Source organism: Acanthamoeba castellanii (assembly GCF_000313135.1).
Source record: "Acanthamoeba castellanii str. Neff unplaced genomic scaffold scf7180000084416, whole genome shotgun sequence".
Lineage (NCBI taxonomy): Eukaryota > Discosea > Longamoebia > Acanthamoebidae > Acanthamoeba > Acanthamoeba castellanii.
In genome coordinates, this window is record NW_004457418.1 from 17,813 (window position 1) to 37,821 (window position 20,009).

General features: G+C 61.1%; 8 protein-coding genes across 8 annotated transcripts in view; 6 read left to right on the forward strand and 2 right to left on the reverse strand.

Annotated features, from left to right (window-relative positions):
- Window positions 1–1,206, forward strand: part of ACA1_320570 (Znfinger in Ran binding protein and others domain containing protein) — a gene marked incomplete at both ends in the record, with an annotated part of 5,161 nt that extends 3,955 nt beyond the window's left edge. Inside the window, 5 exons of the mRNA XM_004338378.1 lie at window positions 189–211; window positions 346–395; window positions 602–707; window positions 968–1,015; window positions 1,136–1,206. Coding sequence (XP_004338426.1) covers window positions 189–211; window positions 346–395; window positions 602–707; window positions 968–1,015; window positions 1,136–1,206 — 298 coding nt within the window. The remainder of the gene's footprint in view (window positions 1–188; window positions 212–345; window positions 396–601; window positions 708–967; window positions 1,016–1,135) is intronic.
- A 186-nt stretch (window positions 1,207–1,392) lies between these two features.
- ACA1_320780 (uncharacterized protein) lies at window positions 1,393–2,874 on the forward strand (the record flags this gene model as incomplete). The annotated part of the gene is made up of 5 exons (XM_004338379.1): window positions 1,393–1,831; window positions 1,950–1,987; window positions 2,224–2,385; window positions 2,483–2,514; window positions 2,616–2,874. 5 exons carry the CDS (start codon window positions 1,393–1,395, stop codon window positions 2,872–2,874), a joined length of 930 nt encoding a protein of 309 aa, XP_004338427.1.
- A 152-nt stretch (window positions 2,875–3,026) lies between these two features.
- On the reverse strand, window positions 3,027–5,948 carry ACA1_320790 (RUN domain containing protein; the record flags this gene model as incomplete). The annotated part of the gene is made up of 10 exons (XM_004338380.1): window positions 3,027–3,351; window positions 3,531–3,675; window positions 3,956–4,247; window positions 4,476–4,663; window positions 4,796–4,846; window positions 5,017–5,102; window positions 5,262–5,361; window positions 5,440–5,504; window positions 5,615–5,675; window positions 5,744–5,948. 10 exons carry the CDS (start codon window positions 5,946–5,948, stop codon window positions 3,027–3,029), a joined length of 1,518 nt encoding a protein of 505 aa, XP_004338428.1.
- A 230-nt stretch (window positions 5,949–6,178) lies between these two features.
- Window positions 6,179–6,555, reverse strand: ACA1_320800 (uncharacterized protein; the record flags this gene model as incomplete). The annotated part of the gene is made up of 2 exons (XM_004338381.1): window positions 6,179–6,198; window positions 6,291–6,555. The coding sequence occupies 2 exons, from the start codon at window positions 6,553–6,555 to the stop codon at window positions 6,179–6,181; spliced, it is 285 nt and encodes a 94-aa protein (XP_004338429.1).
- A 584-nt stretch (window positions 6,556–7,139) lies between these two features.
- Window positions 7,140–10,702, forward strand: ACA1_320810 (uncharacterized protein; the record flags this gene model as incomplete). The annotated part of the gene is made up of 13 exons (XM_004338382.1): window positions 7,140–7,279; window positions 7,453–7,478; window positions 7,594–7,761; window positions 7,919–8,067; window positions 8,219–8,296; window positions 8,502–8,838; window positions 8,989–9,086; window positions 9,318–9,342; window positions 9,481–9,643; window positions 9,837–9,886; window positions 10,045–10,168; window positions 10,292–10,379; window positions 10,541–10,702. The coding sequence occupies 13 exons, from the start codon at window positions 7,140–7,142 to the stop codon at window positions 10,700–10,702; spliced, it is 1,608 nt and encodes a 535-aa protein (XP_004338430.1).
- A 331-nt stretch (window positions 10,703–11,033) lies between these two features.
- On the forward strand, window positions 11,034–11,686 carry ACA1_320820 (uncharacterized protein; the record flags this gene model as incomplete). The annotated part of the gene is made up of 3 exons (XM_004338383.1): window positions 11,034–11,150; window positions 11,276–11,475; window positions 11,584–11,686. The coding sequence occupies 3 exons, from the start codon at window positions 11,034–11,036 to the stop codon at window positions 11,684–11,686; spliced, it is 420 nt and encodes a 139-aa protein (XP_004338431.1).
- A 559-nt stretch (window positions 11,687–12,245) lies between these two features.
- ACA1_320830 (uncharacterized protein) lies at window positions 12,246–14,569 on the forward strand (the record flags this gene model as incomplete). Its single annotated transcript, XM_004338384.1, has 11 exons — window positions 12,246–12,291; window positions 12,363–12,452; window positions 12,554–12,664; window positions 12,813–12,908; window positions 13,032–13,114; window positions 13,315–13,443; window positions 13,544–13,643; window positions 13,747–13,819; window positions 13,942–14,066; window positions 14,207–14,345; window positions 14,446–14,569. 11 exons carry the CDS (start codon window positions 12,246–12,248, stop codon window positions 14,567–14,569), a joined length of 1,116 nt encoding a protein of 371 aa, XP_004338432.1.
- Window positions 14,570–14,952: 383 nt separating this feature from the next.
- On the forward strand, window positions 14,953–19,701 carry ACA1_320840 (HSP91 (Heat shock protein 91), putative; the record flags this gene model as incomplete). Its single annotated transcript, XM_004338385.1, has 17 exons — window positions 14,953–15,059; window positions 15,199–15,256; window positions 15,319–15,459; window positions 15,656–15,812; window positions 15,990–16,183; window positions 16,273–16,410; window positions 16,515–16,618; window positions 16,832–16,908; window positions 16,980–17,117; window positions 17,299–17,428; window positions 17,746–17,935; window positions 18,046–18,219; window positions 18,381–18,482; window positions 18,787–18,930; window positions 19,026–19,244; window positions 19,293–19,463; window positions 19,543–19,701. The coding sequence occupies 17 exons, from the start codon at window positions 14,953–14,955 to the stop codon at window positions 19,699–19,701; spliced, it is 2,403 nt and encodes an 800-aa protein (XP_004338433.1).
- Between the last annotated feature and the right edge of the window lie 308 nt (window positions 19,702–20,009).

A 20,009-nucleotide genomic window follows, 5' to 3' on the forward strand; every position in this document is an offset into this window, starting at 1 on the left:
ACGCCACGCCACGCCACGCCACGCCACACACACAAACACACACCGCGCACGCACGCACACGACACGCACACAGCACACACGATATCCAGCGCCGCCGCCGCCGCCGTATGGCTCCAAGAGAGCTCACTATTATGTGGGGGGGGGGGCTGTGGTGGCGGAGCGTTGTAGGGTCTGCTGGTTCCAGGCAGGGGCAACGACGTGGGCCATAAATGTACTCCACCCCAACCCCCCCCCGCGTCACGCTGGCCTGCCTGCGGCGGTGGTGCGTAGGAATGGATGGCTGATGTGAATAATAATAATGGTGGCTGCTGCTGGTGGCTGGTGGCTGGTGGCTGGTGGCGACAGCGGATACCGGGTGGTGGGGAGGCGGCATTTACCTGAGCCCAGACCCCATGGTACCCCCCCCCCAAGCCCCTCTCGTCTTGGCCGCATTCCCTCTCCTCCTCCTCTTCCTCGTTGCGCGCCTAATCGCCTTCGTTGCTGGCGACGCCGGAGGGAGGCGCGCTCTGGACAGTCGATGCTGACCGCTCCTTGGTGGTGGCTGGTGGCGGCGGCTGGTTGGCTGGCTGGCTGGCTGGCTGGCTGGTGTGCATGTGGCCAGGTGTCGTCGTCGTATGCGTGGAATTCCAAGCTGATCGTGTGTGCCGCCCTCCTGGGCCGCCCCTACCACTGCAAGCAGCGCATGGACGGACAGGCCTGCCAGAAGGGTACCCCCCCCCCTTCCGCACGCATCTGGCTCCTTTCTTTGGGCTGGCTGGCTGGCTGGCTGGCTGATGGTGGTGGTGGTGTGCCTTCATGGATGATGTGCCTTCAATTGGTGGTGGTGGTGGTGGTGGTGGTGGTGGTGGTGGTGGTGGTGGTGGTGGTGGTGGTGGTGGTGGTGGTGGTGGTGGTGGTGGTGGTGGTGGTGGTGGTGGTGGTGGTGGTGGTGGTGGTGGTGGTGGTGGGGTGGGGTGGGGGGCTGCAGGGTATGACTCTCACATCTCCCCCTGGTGGAGCCTCAGTGGCAACCTCGGTACGGTCCATGCACGCACGCACACACGGCTGGGTGCCTTGCTGATTTGTGTGGTGGGTATTTTTATTTTCTTTACACGGTGGCCCCGTGTGCGCGCGTCATGGCTGCTGCGGTCCGCAGGCAAGGAATGGGTTCTGTTTGATGAAGGTCAGGTGATGCCCTGCTACGTCATCTCCTTCCACAAGCAGTAGCAGCAGCAGTCGCGCGCAGCACCTGCACGGGCGCGCGCATTCTCCCCACTGGTCCACGTGGAAAGGCAAGAAGGAAAAGCTCTTTCCCGCCTCTTTCCTTTTCCGTGAAGGCCCCTCGTTGCTGACGTGGAAAAAGATCATTTATTTGCAAACCGAAAGAAGGTTAACCTAACACAGAACAGAACTATGCGGCGCGTGGCCACCACGACGAGGGGAGGAGGCGTGGCGGCGTGGAGGCAACGGTGGGTCCCCAACGGGGTGGTGGCCCACACCCTCCCGTATTCTTCGACTGCCACTACGACTGCCATAACGGCCGTTCCGATGGGAAGAGCTGGCGCTCCCGCGTCATCAGCGCTGGTCTCGGTGTCGCGGGGCTGGTGGCGCGGCCCTGGCTCGTCGGCGTCGTGGTCGTCTTTGGCGACGGTGCACCGCCGCCGGGGTGTGTGGGCGGGGGCCGCATGTGGCCTCCTCCTGGTGCTGCCCGGGGGGCGCCACGCGGTCAAGGCCGCTGCGGCCTCCCAAGCAACTGACGCGTCGACCGCCGCCGCCTCTTCTTCCTCGGGACCGGCGGTGGTGCGCCTCTACTCGCCGGCTGTGACCACGCCCGTCAGCAGCGCCGCCGCCGGTATTTTTCCTTTTTCTTTATTTTTTTTTCTCTGACCTCCGCCCTCGCTTGGTGTTGGCTGCTACTTCGGCGTTGTGACCGTTGTGTCGGTGTCGCGTGTGCGGTGTGTTGGGTGCAGAGACGCGTTTCGTCCTCAAGCAGGCGTTCATCCAAAGGGTACGCCGCCGCCGCTGCTGCCTGCTGGCTGCTGATTAAGCATTGTGTTGCATCCCTCACACCGGCACTCGCGGCGTCGGTTGGCTTGGCGGGCGGGCGGGCGGGCGGGCATGTGGCGCAGGACTGGGAAGCTTTTCTTGTGGGCCTCCTGTACGCCTACCTCGGCCCCCACCCCCTCCCTCCACGCTGGCCGCTGCCGGCTGGCTGGCGGTCCGCGGTGGTGTGCTGACCTGAAGCGGTCTCCCATTCCCATCATCCGCCTGCGCCTGCTCCTCCTGCCGCCGCCATGGCCGCCGCCTGGTCGTTCGTCATCGTCGTCGTCGTCATCGTCATGGCCCGTACGTGATAGCACGCCCCTCACGGCAGGCCTCGCACTCCTCTTCCTCAAGCCGTGGCTGGTACGCTCTCCCGCGCTGCCGTGTTGGGTTCTCGTGCGAGCAGTAGCCACTTGCAACCAACCGACCAACCACGCGTGGCTGGTTGTGGCACGTACAGGATTTCCGGGCCTACCAGAGGGAGGCTAGCGCGTACGCACCACCAGGCCTCCAGGAATGCGTTCTCAAGTTGGTGGTGGCGGTGGTTTGGGCTGGCTGGCTGGGTACACTCACATTTGGGCGGGGGAGGGTAGCCTGCGGATCGATGGGCGGGCAGTCCGGTTCACGGGGGAGCTGGTCGAGTACATGAAGCTCACACTGTGGGACGCCTTCTTGACGGTGGTGACCATCGGCGTGTACGGCGTCATGGGCTATCCCGAACTCAACAGTGCGCGCTACTTCGACACACACCTCGAGTGGGCCACCACCGACCACGACCACCACGACACGGACACGAAGGAGGTCTCGGCCACGGCGCCCAACCAACCACACACCACCGTAGGTCACGTGTGACCATCGTGTTTGTGTCTTTTTAGTAACGACAATACCCCAATGCGGCAGCACGCATGCGACAGCCTCTCGTCTCCCTCCCGTGGAGGTGGACCACGTACACATCATCGGTACTGTCCCGCTATAAAAGATAAGGGCTGGTGGGTGGTCTCTGATCAGCCCTCGATCTCTTCGGCCTGCTCCTCGACACCAGCACCAGTGTGGGGGCACGCTGGCGCGTTGGTGGTGGTGTGGCATTCCTCCTCCTCCTCCTCCTCCTCCTCCTCCTTCGGACAGCACTCCTCCGCCTCCGCCTCCTCCTTCCTCGGTGCTTCCACCACCACCACGTGGTGAGGGAGCCTCTGCTCCGGCGTGGGCGGCGTGGACTGCTCAGGTGGCTGAGCCGAGAAGGGCAGCTGTTCCGCGGGCAGGGGGTACTTGAGTGCGTTGCTTCTGAGCTTCTTGGCCGCCGCTGTTGGCAGGTCCACCCCACATTTGTCGCTGCAGGAAACACACACACGACACACGACACACACGACACACACGACACACACCACTGTCATCAGCGGAACTGGAACGAAAAGCTTCGCCGAAGCAGCGTATTTACACCAGCTAGAAGAGTTGGCTGCTGGTGTTGTTGTGGAGGGGATTTGGGGAGGAGGGCAAGTGCGCAATATTACCTCAAGAGGAGCAGGTAGATGAGCACGTCGCTGAGCTCCTCGGCCAGGTGTTCCTTCTCCAGCGACGTGAAACCGGGCAAGCCGGGAGCCGCCTCTCCACAGGTCTTCCATTGGAAGCATTCACTCACTTCGCCCACCTCCCCGACTTGGCATCGCGCACCACACACACACACACACACACACACACACACACACACGCGCGCGCGCGCGCGCGCACAACACCCATGACCCATACATGACACAACGAATATGTCATAGCGAGCCCGCACATGTGGAGGAGATGGAGGATCATTACACGCACGACACACACACGACACACGACACAACACACACACACAACACACACGACACACACGACACACACGACACACACGACACACACGACACACACGACACACACTCACCACACACAGAAATGGGGGTACCGAGAGCGAGGAGGAGGTTTTGTGGCTGCTGGTGGCGCCCCCAGCCTCGCCGCTCCCCAAATCCGACGGCTTCAGCGCGCAGCTCCTCGAGCGTAGGAAGCGGGGAGAAGGAGACCGGCAGTTGAGGCGGCGCCTCCCCAGACGGCGACGACGGTGGCGACAACGAGGAGGAGGAGGAGGCGTGGGGAGGAGGAAGAGTGGCTTGGGTCCAGTGGGCCGGGCGCCACGGAGAGGGCGGCCTCTGCTGGGAGAGGGGCGACACCGGCCCACCACCGACGTGCTTGGTGGGCTCCTGCGGCCGGTACCTCGGCAACGACACGAGCGACCACGTCCTCCGCTTCTCCTCCCTGCCCCCCCCCCCACCACCCCCCAAGCAGGGATAGCAACCGTCACCCGTCAGCAGCAGCAGCAGCACACCAGCCACCACCAGCCAGCAGCTGCAGGAAATCGCCGTGTGCCCCGAGTGGGGGAGGTACTACCTGCTGCTGGTGGTGGTGATGGTGGTGGTGGTGGTGGGCACGAGGTCATCGTCGGGGTCGTGGGGGCTCATGGGCTCCCCGTTCTCCTCGCGATGGTGCGGGGGGTGGTGTGCGCCCTCCTGGCCGCATTCGAAGGAGTAGGCCGTGTGGCGCTTGTACTGCTGCTTCGTGCGGGGAGTCACCGAGGGCGGGGACCGGGCTCCGGAGATGCCGTGCGCCGCCTCCGTCACTGGATAGATAGAAAGAAAAGAAAAGAAAAGAAAAGAAAGATGGAAGGAGAGGGGAGGAAAGGCCAAGGCAAAGGCCCTGCTCGTCAGCCAATATATGGTCACGACGCAGGCAGAGGGGGCCAACGGCGTACATGCTCTCTGCTGCAGGATGTTGTCAAAGTCGATGTCCTTTAGGCAGATGTCTGGGGGACACCACCACCACCACCACCCATGCACCATGCACGCACACACGACACACGCGACACACGCGTCCCAACGCACAGAGCGCGAGAACAAACGGTAAGTCGAAAAGCTCTCTCGAGGGAGCTCTTGCGTTTGGCGTTGCCATGGAGGGGGGGGGATGGCAGCGAACCAAAGTCGACGAGGCTGAGGGGAGCGAGGGTGGCGAGCAGCATGTCCATTTCCTCGCGCACCCGCAGCAGCCCATAGCTCTCGTACCTGCCCGGCAGCCACCAGTGGCCCACCACAGCGACGACGGGACAATGAGGGAGGGTGTCGAGATATATTAATAAATAAATAAATAAAAAAAGATAAAAAAGTGTGAAGGCCGCCACGCGGGTGGGACCCACCTAAGCCCTCTGGCGGGGGGGGGCGTACCAGGAGGGCATGTCGTTGTCGGGCATGTCGGTGAGGGCGCGTAGGTACTCCTCCAGCTTCTTCTCGACCAGCGCGAAACACACCCACGCCCTCCCTCGCCCTGCACCCACACATGCACGCGGCCCTGGCACGTGATGAGCAATGGCTGGGGCAGGACGTGGGGATCCCTGGCACGAACCCTGAAGAGTCTTGACGTGGGACAGCTGCGCCACGGACTGCACGGCGTTCCTGGCCCATTCGTGCCTACACGCCGCCGCCGCCGCCGCCACACACCACCGTCAGGCCTCCGCCTCCTACTTGGCGCCAACGTCGTCGGTGCTGCTGCTCTTGGCGGCGGGGGGGGGGGGTAGTACGACCTGGCCAGCTGCTCTACGAAGTTGAAGTAGTCCTTCTTCGTGAAAAAGTTGCTCTTGTCTGCCCAACTGTCAGCCACAACCACCGCCTCCCCGCAGTATTGTGGTGTTGTAGTGTGGGGGGAGGACCTTTGAGGCCGTGGCGCAGGATCTTCTCCATGGTGAGGCACAGCGTGTCCACCTGGCCCGTGGAGTCGTCCAAGCAGTCGCCCTGTCTTTGGTGGCACAGAGCCACGAGCCCCTTCACGCACATCCTCATCTCCTCCACCAGCTGCCGCCGGTAGACCGCATCGTTTTCGGGCACCACGGCCGCCACCTCTCTTGCGGGCAGCATGGGCTGGGCTCGCGCTGCTTTGGGTGCTGCGCTTCTTCTGACTACTTCTCGAGAGTACTTCTACCCCCCCCCGGTCTGGAACCGACAACTTGCGGCCGCGTGGGCCAGCAGGAGGAAAGGGGACTTGTTTATTAGGGAGGAGGAAGGCAGTTCCTCCCCATAACTGTACGTTGGGGCTCGACATCCTTCTTACGCGGCAAAGAAATGCTCGTGTGCGCGGGGCTGAGCGCTTATGGGTGCGATCCGTGCCCTGTGTGTCAAGATGGTAACTCGTACGGTGAGACCGGCCTCATCCAGAGGAAAAGATTGCAAAAACAATGGGCCTTGGGGGGGGGGTCGTACAGTGGTTGTGGAGGAGATAGCCAACGCCGGAGACGAGGAGGATGCCGTGAATGATGGGGTCGGCCTTGCCAGCGTGGAAGTAAGTCCTCCAGTACCACTGGACGAACTCCTTGGTGAGGCGCCTGGTGTTTCCGAGCACATGGAGCCTCACGTACGACGGCACCTCCTTCAGGGGCACCTCGGAGAATACAGGCCTCGCACCACCAAGGGCACCATGGGAAGAGGAACGAAGGGGAAGGCTGCGGGTGATGAGCGAGCGAGACATTACTGTTGATTGCACAACCTTAGAATCAATCCTGGCGATAGCAAGGAATTTTTTTAAAAATTTCCTTTATCTTTTGTCAAAATCATAGGATTGGCGGCCGGGGGGGGGCAGTTTCTCGTTCATGGGAGGATAAATCCAGGCGGGCGGCGAGCTTGGTCTCTGCATGGGGGCGATGGTTGTGGATGCGGATTGCAGCGAGCCGTAGCTGGCGGTTGGTCTGCCTCGCGGGATCCACAGAAACATCCAGCGTGTCGCGGAGGCAGATTGACTCTTGCGGGGCGGAGCTGGGGCCGGTGCGCACCGGACACACGGCACCACGACAAACGAACGAACGGATTTTCTGGGCGAACGCGCCCCAATGTCCCCGGTTTGCCGGTCCTGCTCTCACAAGTGGAGAACAAAAAGCCCGGCGCGGTTCGCACCTGGAGACCTCATCACTCTAGTTTGTCTCTCTTGTTGATAGCAACAACACCGCTCGTCCCAACACACCTCACATCGAACCATTAGGCACCTGCTTACGCAGTAGTACAACTACTTTCCCATTTCCCAAAGCCAACCAACCGCACCTCCAGCTCCCCTCTCCGATGAACAGCGAGGTCACTAGGCTCCCTTCCCACACCGCGGCCGCCGAGCCACACGTGGCTGACGGGGTCGCCAACGGCCAGGCCTGCCCCAATAATGTCGACATCCACGCTGTTGAGACTGCAGGCTACCGCGCCCAACGGTACGTCGCGGTGGTGTGTGCCGGCTCTCCTCTTGTATCATGCGGCCTGTGGGCGCATGGCCAGGGCGCCATTGGTGGTGAGGAGGGCACACGGGTGCTGACTCTGTCCCCCCCCCCCTTTTGCGTCATCAATCTTCCTGACATTTTGTGGTTCCTCCTGCTGTCCCCAAAAGGTTGAAGGGCGTCTGTTTCTGGCCCGGTACGAACCCACCTCCACCCCATTATTATTGGGAGACCAGCCAGCTCTCCCTCTCCTCCTCTCCCCATTGCCCCCCCCCCGCTATGGCTGACCTGGCGCGCACGCAAAATACCAGAGCGGGCGTATGAGGAGGTGGTGGTGCTGCCCTCCATCACCGAGAACGCGCAGGCCCTGGCCCGCACCAAGGGCATCAGCTTCTACGAGCACCGCCAGCTCTACCACATCGCCCTCCTGCGCGACCCGACCATCAAGCGCGTCATCTTCCTATCCTCCATTCCCGTCGGTGCGCACCCCTTCTCTAGACATCGTCATCAGCTCTTGTTTTCGCCGCCGCCGCCGCACACGTGGACAATGACGGGCGGTGGAATCCACACCATTCCTGTGGTGGCTGGCTGGCTGGCTGATGGCTGGTGGCGGTCCAACAATGCGTGCGGGTGCAGATCCGGCGGTGGTGCGGTACTACTGGGAGGTGCTGCTGCAGGAGTTCGTGCCCTTCGCCGACGTGCAGGAACGATTCGTGACCCTCGCCCTCGACGACCCGGCCGTTCGCCCGCTCTCCGACAAAATCCAGGCCAACCCGGCCTTCCTCGTACGGGCCACCCACCACCAGCCACCACTACCCACCCAGCCACCCACCACCTACCTCCTCCTCCCATTAAGCCCGCAAATCAATCCGCTGACGTCGAGCCACACACACGACACACGACACACACTTCGCGGGCCTCCTCCCGCCGGAGCAGAGCCGAGTGCGGGACAGCGTGACGAACCCGGGCCGGTGCTGCCTCATCCCGTTCGTGTCCACGCCCGCCGAGCACCAGGTGGCGCAGCTCCTGGGCGTCACCATCCTCGCCCACGACCCCCGCCACTACGCCCACGGCACCAAGGCGGGCGCCTGCGCCATCTTCCACGAAGCTCACGTTCGCACACCCTCTCTGACGAGCGAGCGAGCGAGCGAGCAAACGCGGCCTGATATTGGTTGTGTCGTGCGGTGTGGTGTGCGCTGTGCGGTGGTCGTTTCTTCAGGTGCCCTACCCCTTTGGCACGCCGCTGGTGCGGACTGAAGAGGAGCTCGCCGCCTCCGTGTTCGACCTGTGGCGCCGTGGCGCCCTCGTGGGGCCGGCGCGGAGGGGAGGCGGCCACCAGCAGAAGGCGGGGGCGGAGGAGAAAGGCGAAGCGGAGGAGGAGCAGCACCTGGACCGGTTCGTGGTCAAGCTCGACGACTCGGCCAGCGGTGGCGGCAACGCTCTCCTGGACATGCGCTCCGTGCTCCGTCGGTGCGACCTCCTCGAGGCGCGCAACCAACTTGCCCGGTCTGCTGCTGATCGCCCGGCCTTTGCCGCTTGGCTCCTCTCCCATCGCGGTACCCCCCCCCATCCGCCGCCGTCCCAGGAAAACGGGCCTCGCCTGGAACACCACGCGATGAGACTCATGAGTCCCTCCCGCCTGTGTGCCGTGTGCCGTGTGCCGTGTGCCGTGTGCCGTGTGCCGTGTGCCGTGTGCCGTGTCGTAGAGCGTATCACGGAGGAGATCGCCAACGAGTTTCCGCGCATGGCCTTCCAGGGTCGTGACGAGGCCTGGTCCACCTACCGCACCGAGATCCCGACGCAGGTGCGCCTCCTCCCAGTCGCGCTCCACGCCTTTGTTTGCCGTCCGTTTGGTTGTCGACGCCTCGCGCGCGCGTTGTTGGGCTGACGATGGGTGGGGTTGGTGTCGCACGCGTGACATTGGGGGTTGCAGGGCGCACACGTGGAGCTCTACATCGACCACCAATTTGCGCCCTCGTGCCAGGCTGTGATCGACACCCGGGGCGAGATCACGATCCTGTCCACTCACGAGCAGGTGTTGGACGGCCATGTCTACCAAGGTAAGCGACTCCGCCAGCCACCACCGCCAGCCACCAGCCACCACCACCACACTCGCTGTCCTCTGGGCTTGGTCCGTTGACGACTTACCGCGTGGGTCCGGCACAATTAATTGTTTGCCCACCACCAAACACGCGCAGGCTGCAAATTCCCGTGCAACCACGCGTACCGCAACAAGATCCAGGAATACACCCTGCGAGTGGGTCGCGTGCTGGCCGACAAGGGCGCCATGGGCCACTTTGGCGTGGACTTCCTGGCCTCGTGCACTGCCTCCACCGCCGGCCTCGCCCAGGCAGACTCCTGGTACCACCACCACCACCACCACCACCACCACCACCACCACCACCACCACCACGCGTCCCCTCTTCGCAGAGCAAGCTTGCTCCCACTTCGAACCGCGGGGGAGGGGCGATGTGGGATGTCCTCGCGCAAGTCAAGCGTAGTGGCGCTGATCTCACCTCCCACCTACCGTTTCGCCCCTCTCTGATCATTCCAGCGAAGACACCGGCCAGGAGTGGGAGCTGTTTGCCGTGGAGATCAACCTGCGTCAGTCAGGCACCACGCACCCGATGATGCTCTCCAAAATCCTTACCCAAGGCACACACGACACACACACGACACACACACACACACACACACGACACACATATACGACACAATCCGGTCGCCCGCTATAACATTGCGTGGTGGTGCGGGGGTAACAGGTGAGTACGATGGCACGACGGGAATGCTGCGCACCGCCGACGGTGATCTGCGGTACTACGTGGCGAACGACAACGTGGTGAGCCCTCGCTACACCGCTCTGTCTCCGGCCTCCCTCACGGAAGCGTACGCCCTCCTGCTCTCTGCTTCCCCTCTTCTTCCCCCGCTGCTGCAGCTGCTGCTGGGTGCACGCAAGGTACCATCGCATCGGCCGCACGCTGATCTTGATTTCAATCAATCCTGCGACAGAGTGGCGGCCGATGCCCTACACTTTTGCCCGAAGAGGCGCACGGGCGTCATGTTCCACTTCCTCTCACCAGCGCAGGAGATGGGCAAGGTACTGATCATGATGATTGACGATTGACGATGATGACATCTCCCACCCACCCCTCTCCCGCGGACAATGTGCCTTGCTCCCATGGTGCATCTGGCGAGCCTAGCTCTGACTTGCTTGCTTGCTTGCTTGCTTGCTTGCTTGCTTGCTTGCTTGCTTGCTAGGTGGGTATCGTGTGCGTGGGCAAGACCAGGCTCGAGGCCGAAGACTACGCCACCCGAGCACGTGAGCTGCTGGACCGTCTGGCCGCTGGCGCAGCACCCTCTTCCTCTTCTTCCCCCTCACCCACCTCCCCATCCCTGCCCACCGCCGTGCAGTGGTCGTAAACTGAGCCCAGCTTTGTACATACATACACACATACAAATACAATCACACGGACAACTATCCTGGTCCGGGTGCTGGCGACGATGGCGGTGGGGGGGGGGGAGGCTTGGCCGATAGCTGGTGTGTGCCCACCAGAAAGTACGTGTGGACCGCGGTAGAGGTCCTTTCCCTTCTGGGCTGTGGTGCAGTTTTTGGGGCGGCCAGCCGCGAGTGACGTGGAGCAGCAGTGCCCCCCTTTTTGTTTTTTGGGAGGCCGCGGGGCGGGGCACAGTCGCTTGTTCTTCTTCCAGGCCCACAAGCAAACAGCACCCCAACGCAACACCACCACCAACCATGTCCACCCAAGTCAAGGTCAGCGCTGTCGTGAACGCACCCGTCGAGAACGTGTGGAAGGAGCTCAGGGACTTCACCTTCCCCGCACGCCTCATCTCCACCGTCGAGAGCGCCGAGGTACGCCCCCCCCCCGCCAACCATCCAACGCGTACAAGCAAACAGTTGGCTGATTTGTCCATTTAACTCACTACTTGTCGCCCACTTGTAACGACACCCGCCACCAGCTGCTGGACGGTGCGCAGGGCACCGCCGTTGGCGGGGCCAGGAAGCTCAAGTGGAAGAGTGGTGAATCTGCCACGCAGGTGCTGCTGGAGCTTTCCGACATCGAGCGCCGTGCTGTGTGGGAAACCACCCTCGCCGAGCCTGACACCGAAGTGGCGGCCACTATCTCCACCCTCCATGCCCTCCGCATCACGGAGAACAACTCGACCCTTCTCACCTGGTGGGTGCACCAGAACCCTCCTCCTCCTGGACCAATTTTGGCTATTCTGCTGTGTCGCTCGCACGCGTGCTGACGTTAGTGGGTACTGCGCTGTTGTGCCTGTGCCAGGTCGGCTGAGTTCAGTGCCGACGTGACGCCTGACTTTATCAAGTTCCAGCACAAGGCCCTCCAGGACAACCTTGCCGAGATCAAGGCCCACTTTGCCCACTAGCCATCGATGTGCAGCTGTGCCGCAGCTTCTTGCCCGTAGCGGAAGCGCAAGTAATACAGCTGAAATTCCGCAAAATGCAATTTTGCGGAATTTGGGGCGTGGATAAAGTACGGATTTTTTTTAAAATTTATTATTTGCGTTTTTTCCTGCATCCCCAAGATGATGAAGAGAACCGCTTCAATGGGTCGTCGCCCTCTTTTCAGCGCGTGCCTCGTGGTCCAGGTAAGGAAACAAACCAATTGTTGTGTTTTTTTGTTGTCGATGTCCTGGAGATGATGCTGAGCACCTCGGTCGATCCTTTAGTCGAATCGGGGAGCAGCGGCCACGTTGTCTGGCCTGCGGGGAGTGTGCTCATCTTCTTCCCACAACGGAACGGGGCGAATTGTTGCCAGCCTTACGTCGCATTCGCGTAGTGGCCTCAATGTTCTTCCTAAGCGATTCTACGCAACCGCCGGTGCGTGCAAACTCGGGCAAATCTTCTCCTCCCTCCCCCTCGTATTGTACAGCCTGCCATATATGCACACTCTGGGCAGAGGTCAAGACCCAAGCGGTGCCCCCCATGGGTGACTCGATTACAGAGGGCGAGCTCAAGAATTGGTCCAAGGGTGCGTATTCTCCGATCCCGTGTAGATCGGAAGGACCTCCTAATCAATGCTCCGATGGCATTCCTACTCAGGGGTTGGCGAACACGTTGCCGTGGACGACTTGGTTGCAGTGATCGAAACGGACAAGGTGGCAGTTGAGATTCGCGCCAAGGAGGCTGGAGGTAGACCGCCCCAAAAGAAAACGCCCCGTGCAGGGCCGCGTCTTGATGAGTGCGTGTGCTGAGCACAATGCTGCGGTGGCGTTCACTTGCTTGCACATTAGTGATCAAGGAGCACTTTGCCGAGGAAGGCTCGACCGTGTCCGTGGGTGCGCCCCTCTTCGCCTACGAGGCCGGAGCTGAGGCGCCCAAGAAGGCCGAAGTTCCCAAGGAGGGTACCTCTCCTCCTCCTCCTTCCCTCTCTCCCTCGTATGTGTCGTGTGTCGGCCATCATTATCATCATCATCATCCACTGCTGTGTGAGCGGCGGCTGTTCGGTCGATTCATTTCCGTGCCCCTCCCCTCCTCTCGGGGTCCACATAGAGCCGGCCAAGAAGACCGAGCAAGCGCCGAAGCCAGAGGCTGCCGCTCCTAAAGCGGAAGCTCCCAAGACCGCGGCTGCCCCTGCTGCTGCTACCGGTACCTACGATCCTCCTCGCCCCACACTTTAGCGCTTCTCCCCCGTTGGGAGGGAATAAAAGTAAAAATAGTAATAGTCACATGGTGGTGGTGGGTGATGGTGGTGGTGGTCGGCTGGTGCAGAGGGCAAGGCTGCCCCCAAGGCGGAGGCCTCGAAGGCACCTGCCCCCAAGACCGCTTCCCCCGTCGCCGGAGGTGAGCGCAAGGTTCGTTCCCACCCACCCCCCACTCGTCTTTCTAATGTTCTCTCGTCGTCGGGTGGCTTTGCTTCCACAACCGGCGCCCCAGTGACCCCCCCCCCGTGAGAGTGGTGCTGGCTGGCTGGCGGAACAAAAGGACCTTGCTGGGCCAGCTGGTCGCACTCATGCGTGATATCTCACCTACCAACCTACCTGACTGCCTGCAGGTCAAGGTCACCCGCATGCGGGAGCGTATCGCGCAGCGCCTCAAGGACGCACAAAACACCTACGCCATGCTCACCACCTTCCAGGAGGCCGACATGTTCAACCTCATCAACATGCGGGAAGATTTCAAGGTGCGACTTTCTTTTCTCTGCTTTGCCCGTCCCCCTCCCCCCTCCACAAACACACCGTCCACTGCTCTTCACCTGTGCTGATGACGAGAACGCAACTCAGGAGGAGTTCCAAAAGAAGCACGGCGTGAAGCTGGGCTTCATGTCCGCCTTCGTCAAGGCCTCTGCCGCCGCTCTCAAGGAGATTCCCGCTGTCAACGCAGGTACCCCGCCTCGTGTCGCACATCCTCCCTCCGCTCGTTGCGCGCTTGCTCACTTGCACGCACGCACGCACGTGTGTGGGATGGGTGGGTGGGTGACGCACAGTGTACGACGGCTCGAACAGAGAGATCATCTACCGGGACTATGTCGACATATCTGTTGCCGTGGCCACCCCCAGGTTCCGCGCCTGCTCCCGCCCTACTTCCCACCCATGACACTGCGCCACCGTGTGTCGTCACTGAGTCAGTGCGCTGCTGCTAACTTGCGCGCGCATATATCGCTTCCTTCTGGGACAACAAGGGGCCTCGTGGTGCCGGTGCTGAGGGACTGCGATCACCTCAGCTTTGCTGACGTCGAAAAGCGGCTGAGCGAACTCTCGGTCAAGGCCCGCAAGGACGAAATCACGCTCGAGGAAATGGCCGGCGGTAACCCCCCCCCCAAATCCTAAACCGCCCCTTCCTTTTTATGTGCTTGCTCGCATCGTCGGTGTCTCAGCAAGGCGTGTGAGCGTGTTCTGTCGACGAGGTGGTGCTCATGGTCATCTGGGCTGGGTGGGGTATTTCAGGCACTTTCACGATCTCCAACGGTGGCGTTTATGGTTCGCTGATGGGCACGCCCATTATCAACCCACCGCAGTCCGCCATTCTTGGCATGCACGCCATCAACAAGCGCCCCGTTGTCGTCAATGATCAGGTCGTCATCAGGTGAGTGAATCCTCTCTTCCGTATCCCTCCTGCAGACTTGACCCTAGTCGCTGACCACCCGCCGCCGCTGCCACCACCACGTGCTCCTGTGCGTGTGCAGGCCCATCATGTACCTGGCGCTGACATACGACCACCGTTTGATCGACGGCAAGGAAGCGGTGACCTTCCTGAGGCACATCAAGCACAGCATTGAAGACCCTCGCCGCCTCCTCCTTGAGCTGTAAGGCGAGGCCTGGCCTCTTGTGCGCAGACACCCACACCGTGGTGCTGCTGCTGCTGCTGCTGCTGCTTGCTGTTGGTGGGGCGACAGTGCTTTTGCCACACGCTGGTGGGCCACAATACACGTACCACCCACAGTCGGCTTTTTTTTTTTTTTGGGCCTGACGCGAAGGAAGTTTCTTGCCCTTCCTCTTCCGCGGGCAGTCGCCATTTCTGAGGTGGGCCAGAGAAATTCCGCTGGTTGGCTGGCGAGAGGTGCAAAAGGCAAGAAGCTAGTATACTCCCTTTTTTCCGTCGTTTGTACAAAAGCCCGGCAAGATCTGGCTCGCCAGTCTGCTACTTTGTTTGTTCTTTGCTTTGCTTTCACCCCGAGTGCATCGAAAGAAGAATGTCGGTCATTGGCATAGATCTGGGCAACAGAAATTCGATCATCGCCGTTGCCCAGCGAGGCGGCATCGACATCGTGTTGAATGAGTGCTCCAACCGCCACACGCCGTACGTCCCCCCCCCACGTTTGCACCGCCGGCCTCCTCCATCCCGGTCGCCCGCTACGGACATGCAATCTGTGGATCAACCAACACTTGATGATGATGATGATGAAAGCTGAAATTTGCGTGTGCCCTCCGTTCATCAGGTCGATGGTGGGCTTTGTGGGTCAGGAGCGCTCGATCGGCGAGGCGGCCATGGTTCAGGTAGGCTCGTGCCCTCTCCACGTTCACCTGCAGACTCAGTGCGTTGACGGCGCACACCACAGTACGCACGGAACATCAGAAACACTGTGGCCCAGGTCAAGCGCCTGATCGGTCGCAAGTGGAATGAGAAGGAGCTGCAGGATGAGCTGCCTCTGCTGCCCTTCAAGGTGAAGGAAATCGGAGATGGCAAGATCGGAATCGAGGTACGGACAACTCCACTCCGCTCTGAATGGCGAGAGAACACACTGTGGCAAAGCCCTCTCAATCAGCACTCGGTGGTGTGCGATGCACGGACACCGCTGCTGCTGGTAACAAATATACCGGCTCTACCTCTCCTCTCATTATTGCTGTTGTTGTTGTTGTTCTGTGGTTGGCCGTGGTGGCGTGGTGCGCGCGCAGGTGAGCTACAACGGGGAGCAGGTCACCTTCACCCCCGAGGAGGTGACGGCCATGGTGCTGGTGCAGCTGAAGGCTATCTCGGAGAACTACCTCAGGACCAAGGTCAAGGACGTCGTCATTTCCATCCCCGGCTTCTTCACCTCCGCGCAGAGGAGAGGTACATCGCCAGCAACCAACCAACCAACCCCTCCCCGCGTGCACGCGACGCACGACACCCGATCACGTTCACGGCAGCGGCGGCGGGGAGCCCCCTTGGGTGGAATGCGCATGGTTGTTGTCTCACCTTGCTCCCCTCCACCCCCCCCCCAATGGGTGGTCCGGTTGCACTGCGCAGCTCTGCTCGACTCTACGCAGATTGCGGGGCTCAACTGCCTGAAGCTCGTCAACGAGATCACCGCCACCGCGATCGCCTACGGCATCTACAAAACCGATCTCCCCGAGAGCGACCCCATGCACGTCATGTTTGTGGACATTGGCGATTCTCACATGAGCGTGGGCGTCGTCGCTTTCCAGAAGGGCAAGCTCCGGGTACGCCCACGCCCACCACCGTCATCCCTCTGTTGTGACGCTGACATGGCGGCGGCCATTCTCCCCACCCACCCACCCACCCATCCAAGGTATTGAGCACGGCCTACGATAGAACGCTGGGCGGCAGGAATTTTGACCGGGCTTTGGCCGACCACTTCGCCAAGGTCTTCCAGGACAAGTACAAGATCGATGTCAAGTCCAACATGAAGGCCTGGATCCGCCTCGAGGTTCGCACGCGCACCCGCAACTCGTTCGCCCGTCAACATGATCTCTTATCTCTCGATCTCGTCTCCCCTCCTCTCGGTGGGTGGGTGGCTGGTGGTGAGCGCAGACTGCTTGCGAAAAGGTGAAGAAGATTCTCTCCGCCAACTCGCAGGCACCCCTCGCCATCGATTCTCTCATGGAGGACATCGACGTGAGCGCCATGGTCACCAGGTATTTTTCACACCCTTGTCTTGACGCGTCTCCAAATAGAGGCGCGTCGTTTCCTGCGAAAGATGAATATTGTTATTCTTTTATTGTTATTATTATTTTTTATTAGTATTAATGGCCCCTCTTGGATGCACGTGCGCCCGAGGGCCGGCCAGGAAGTTGTGGTCGCATGTGGAGTGTTGTGCTTGGCTCACGCGCGGCTTGTGTGGCGCGCAGGGAGGACTTTGAACAGTTCTGCGCTCCCCTCTTCGAGAGGCTGCAGGAGCCCCTCAAGCAGGTTCTCGCGGAGACTGGTACGAGAACAGCTGCTGCTGCTGCTCGATTCCGTGCCGCCGCTCATCGCCCATGTCCCCCTCCCCCCCAGGTCTGTCCGGCAGCAGCTTGCACGCGATTGAGCTTGTCGGGGGTGCCAGTCGCATGCCCCAGCTGGCCCCCATCATTTCCAAGCTGACCGGCAAGGAGTTCTCGCGCACCATGAACGCCGAAGAGTCTGTTGCCCGAGGTAACGCCTGCCCCTCCCTGCCTCCCGCCTCCCCACCTGCCCCTCCCGCCTCCCCGCCATCGTTGTCGTCATGAGGCTTGAGCCAGAGAGGACCCTTCTGCTGACGCCCTATACTTGCGACACGACCAACGACCAACGACACGACGCACGCCATCGCGGCACCACATGCGTGGATCGGCAGGTGCGGCGTTGCAGTGCGCTATGCTCAGCCCCACCTTCCGTGTGCGCGAGTTCAAGGTGGAGGACAGCAACCCCTACCCCATCAACCTCGTCTGGAAGGACCTCGACTCCGAATCCATGGAGACCGAAGAGTACGTGGACGATCCCCCCCCTTTCCCTTTCCTTCCCCGCCGCACGTCCAACCGAGACCCCCCCCCATCCTCCACCCTTCCTGTTCTTGTTCTGGTTCTTCATCTTGGTGGGGCGGTGCGCGCGTCGCATATGATGGCTATCTATTCAGTTTGTATTCCATGATCATTCTCGTGATTACTCCTTTACCCCCCTTTGTGGGGGCTGATGTCGACCACGCCCATGCCCGCCCCTCTCCGCCCCACCCCCACCCACCCGCAACTGACACCCTCTTCTCTCTCTCTCTCGTCTGTGGGGGGGGGGTCACGTGCGTGTGCAGGCCCACGGAAATCTTCCCGAAGAACTGCGTGGTGCCGGCCATGAAGATCATCACCTTCCCGCGAGGCAAGCCCTGCGAGATCAAGGCCAGCTACGCGCCCACGGCGGATCTGCCCCCGGGCACCTCCGCCTTTATCGGCAAGTGGGTCATCCCCACCGTCCCTCCCACGGAGTCAGGCGAGTCGGCCAAGGTACCCACCCACCCACCTACCGCCGCCGCCGCCGCCGCTGCTGGCCCATTGCATGCGAGGCGGTGGTAGCACCTGACCTATCTCTCTCTCTCTCTATCTGTACATTTCAGGTTCGCGTCAAGGTCAAGCTCGACGGGAATGGTATCTTCTCCGTGGAGTACGCACAAATGATCGAAAACGTGGTCGCCAGCAAGGAGGAGGACAAGAAGGAGGCCGCCGCCGCCGCCGCCGCCGCCCAGTCGCCCAAGGACGACGACGACAAGAAGGCCAAGGAGGGTGACGAGGTACTACTGCCACTACTATGCTGGCTGAGCGCGCCTACCTCCTCCTCTCCTCCTCCTGCGGAACACACTTTCCGGCGGCTGCGGCGGGTGGGTGGCGGCGCCCAAGCGAAAAGCGACTCACCCGCCCCATTATTAATAATTATTCTCTGCTTTCACACAAGAACAAGAGCGCAGAGAAGAAGGAGGACGCGAAGATCACGACGAAGCGGACGAACCTCTTTATCCAGGAGGTGACCGACGGCATGCCCCCCGCCCAAATCCAGGTAATGATGATGCCCAGTACCACCCACCACCACCGCCACCACCCTCCTCCGCGGGTTCTTTTCTTTCCCGTCGTTGCGGCCCTGCGCCCGACCGAGTCTTCCGTCCCTCGTGGAGGAGGCGATGTGATGTTCCATCATTACAGTTTGTATTCCATGAGTCTCTGTGATTCAAGCATTCATCTTGACCCTGATCGCCACCCTCGGCCGCTGAGTGCGCCGCACCGTTTCCCGCGGCACGTGCTCACGACTTTCCCTCTCCTCTCCTTGCGCGCCGCCGCCGCCGCCGCCGCCACGCTGTGCACAGGCCCTCGCCGCCGAGGAAAAGCAGCGTCTGGCCAAGGACACCGAACTCCGGGAGACGGCTGAGGCAAGGAACGCGGTGGAGGCCTACGTCTACGACACGCGCAGCGACCTGAACGGCAGCCTTCTTCCCTTCGTCCTCGAGGCCGTATGGCTCCCCCCCCCCCATCCCCCTCTCCGCAAAGCGCCTTTCGCCAACCCATTCCCCCCGCGACCACGACCACATCGGCTTTACTACTTTAGGACAAGGACGCCTTCTACAGCCAGCTCAACGAGGCCGAGGATTGGCTCTACGGCGAAGGTGCCCAGGCGACAAAGCAGGCCTACCAGGAAAAGCTGGCGCAGCTGAAGAAGGTCGGTGAGCCCATCCGTATTAGGCGACGAGAGGCTGAGGATCGTGACGATGCCATCGAAAAGCTCCGCCAGGCCATGGAGAACTACCGCCTTCTCGCTCAGTCAACCGTACGTTTGCTGCTTTGCTGAGCTGAGTCGGCTGCTTACACAAGGAAGGGGATGCAGGACCCCAAGTACGAGCACATCCCTCAGGAGGAACGCCAGAAGGTACTCAACAAGGTCAAGGAAGCCGAGGACAGCGTGCTGCCAAAGGCAGAGCAGCAGAAGACGCTTCCCTCCACCGCCGACCCTATCATCTGGGTTGCTGACATCACTCACACCAAGGAGGTACAACAAGCATGCGCCTTCCCCCCCAACCTACGACACGCCGCACCTCCTCTCACTCTTGTCACTCTCGTGGTGGCAGAACTTGGACACCTTTGTCTCGACCATCATGAACAAACCGAAGCCCAAGCCTGCTGCCCCTGCGCCCAAGGAAGAGCCCAAAAAGGAAGAAAGTGCCCCTAAGGAGGAAACTGCTGAGCCAACTGAGAAGAAGGAGGCTGACATGGATGTGGAGCAGTGAATGCCAGTTAGTTAAACAGTTCCTTTTTGGCCTCTGGAGGAGGACAGAAGTAAGCCACAATGAACACCCATTAAAAAAAGGAAAATTTAATGGATAAAATTAAAATTGCAGGTACTTACTCAGTAAGCCAGCCAGACCTGGCCAAGCACCAGCCAACTGTTGTGGAGACAGTTGGCCACCTTGGTGCACATATGCTTTCAAAAGGAGAAAGCCATAGGTTGCCAGGCATGTGCATGGTGAGTTGTTTACTTGCTTGGTGTGATGGCTGGAGGCCACACAATCAGCCACCAGGCTGGTTAACAGATGCT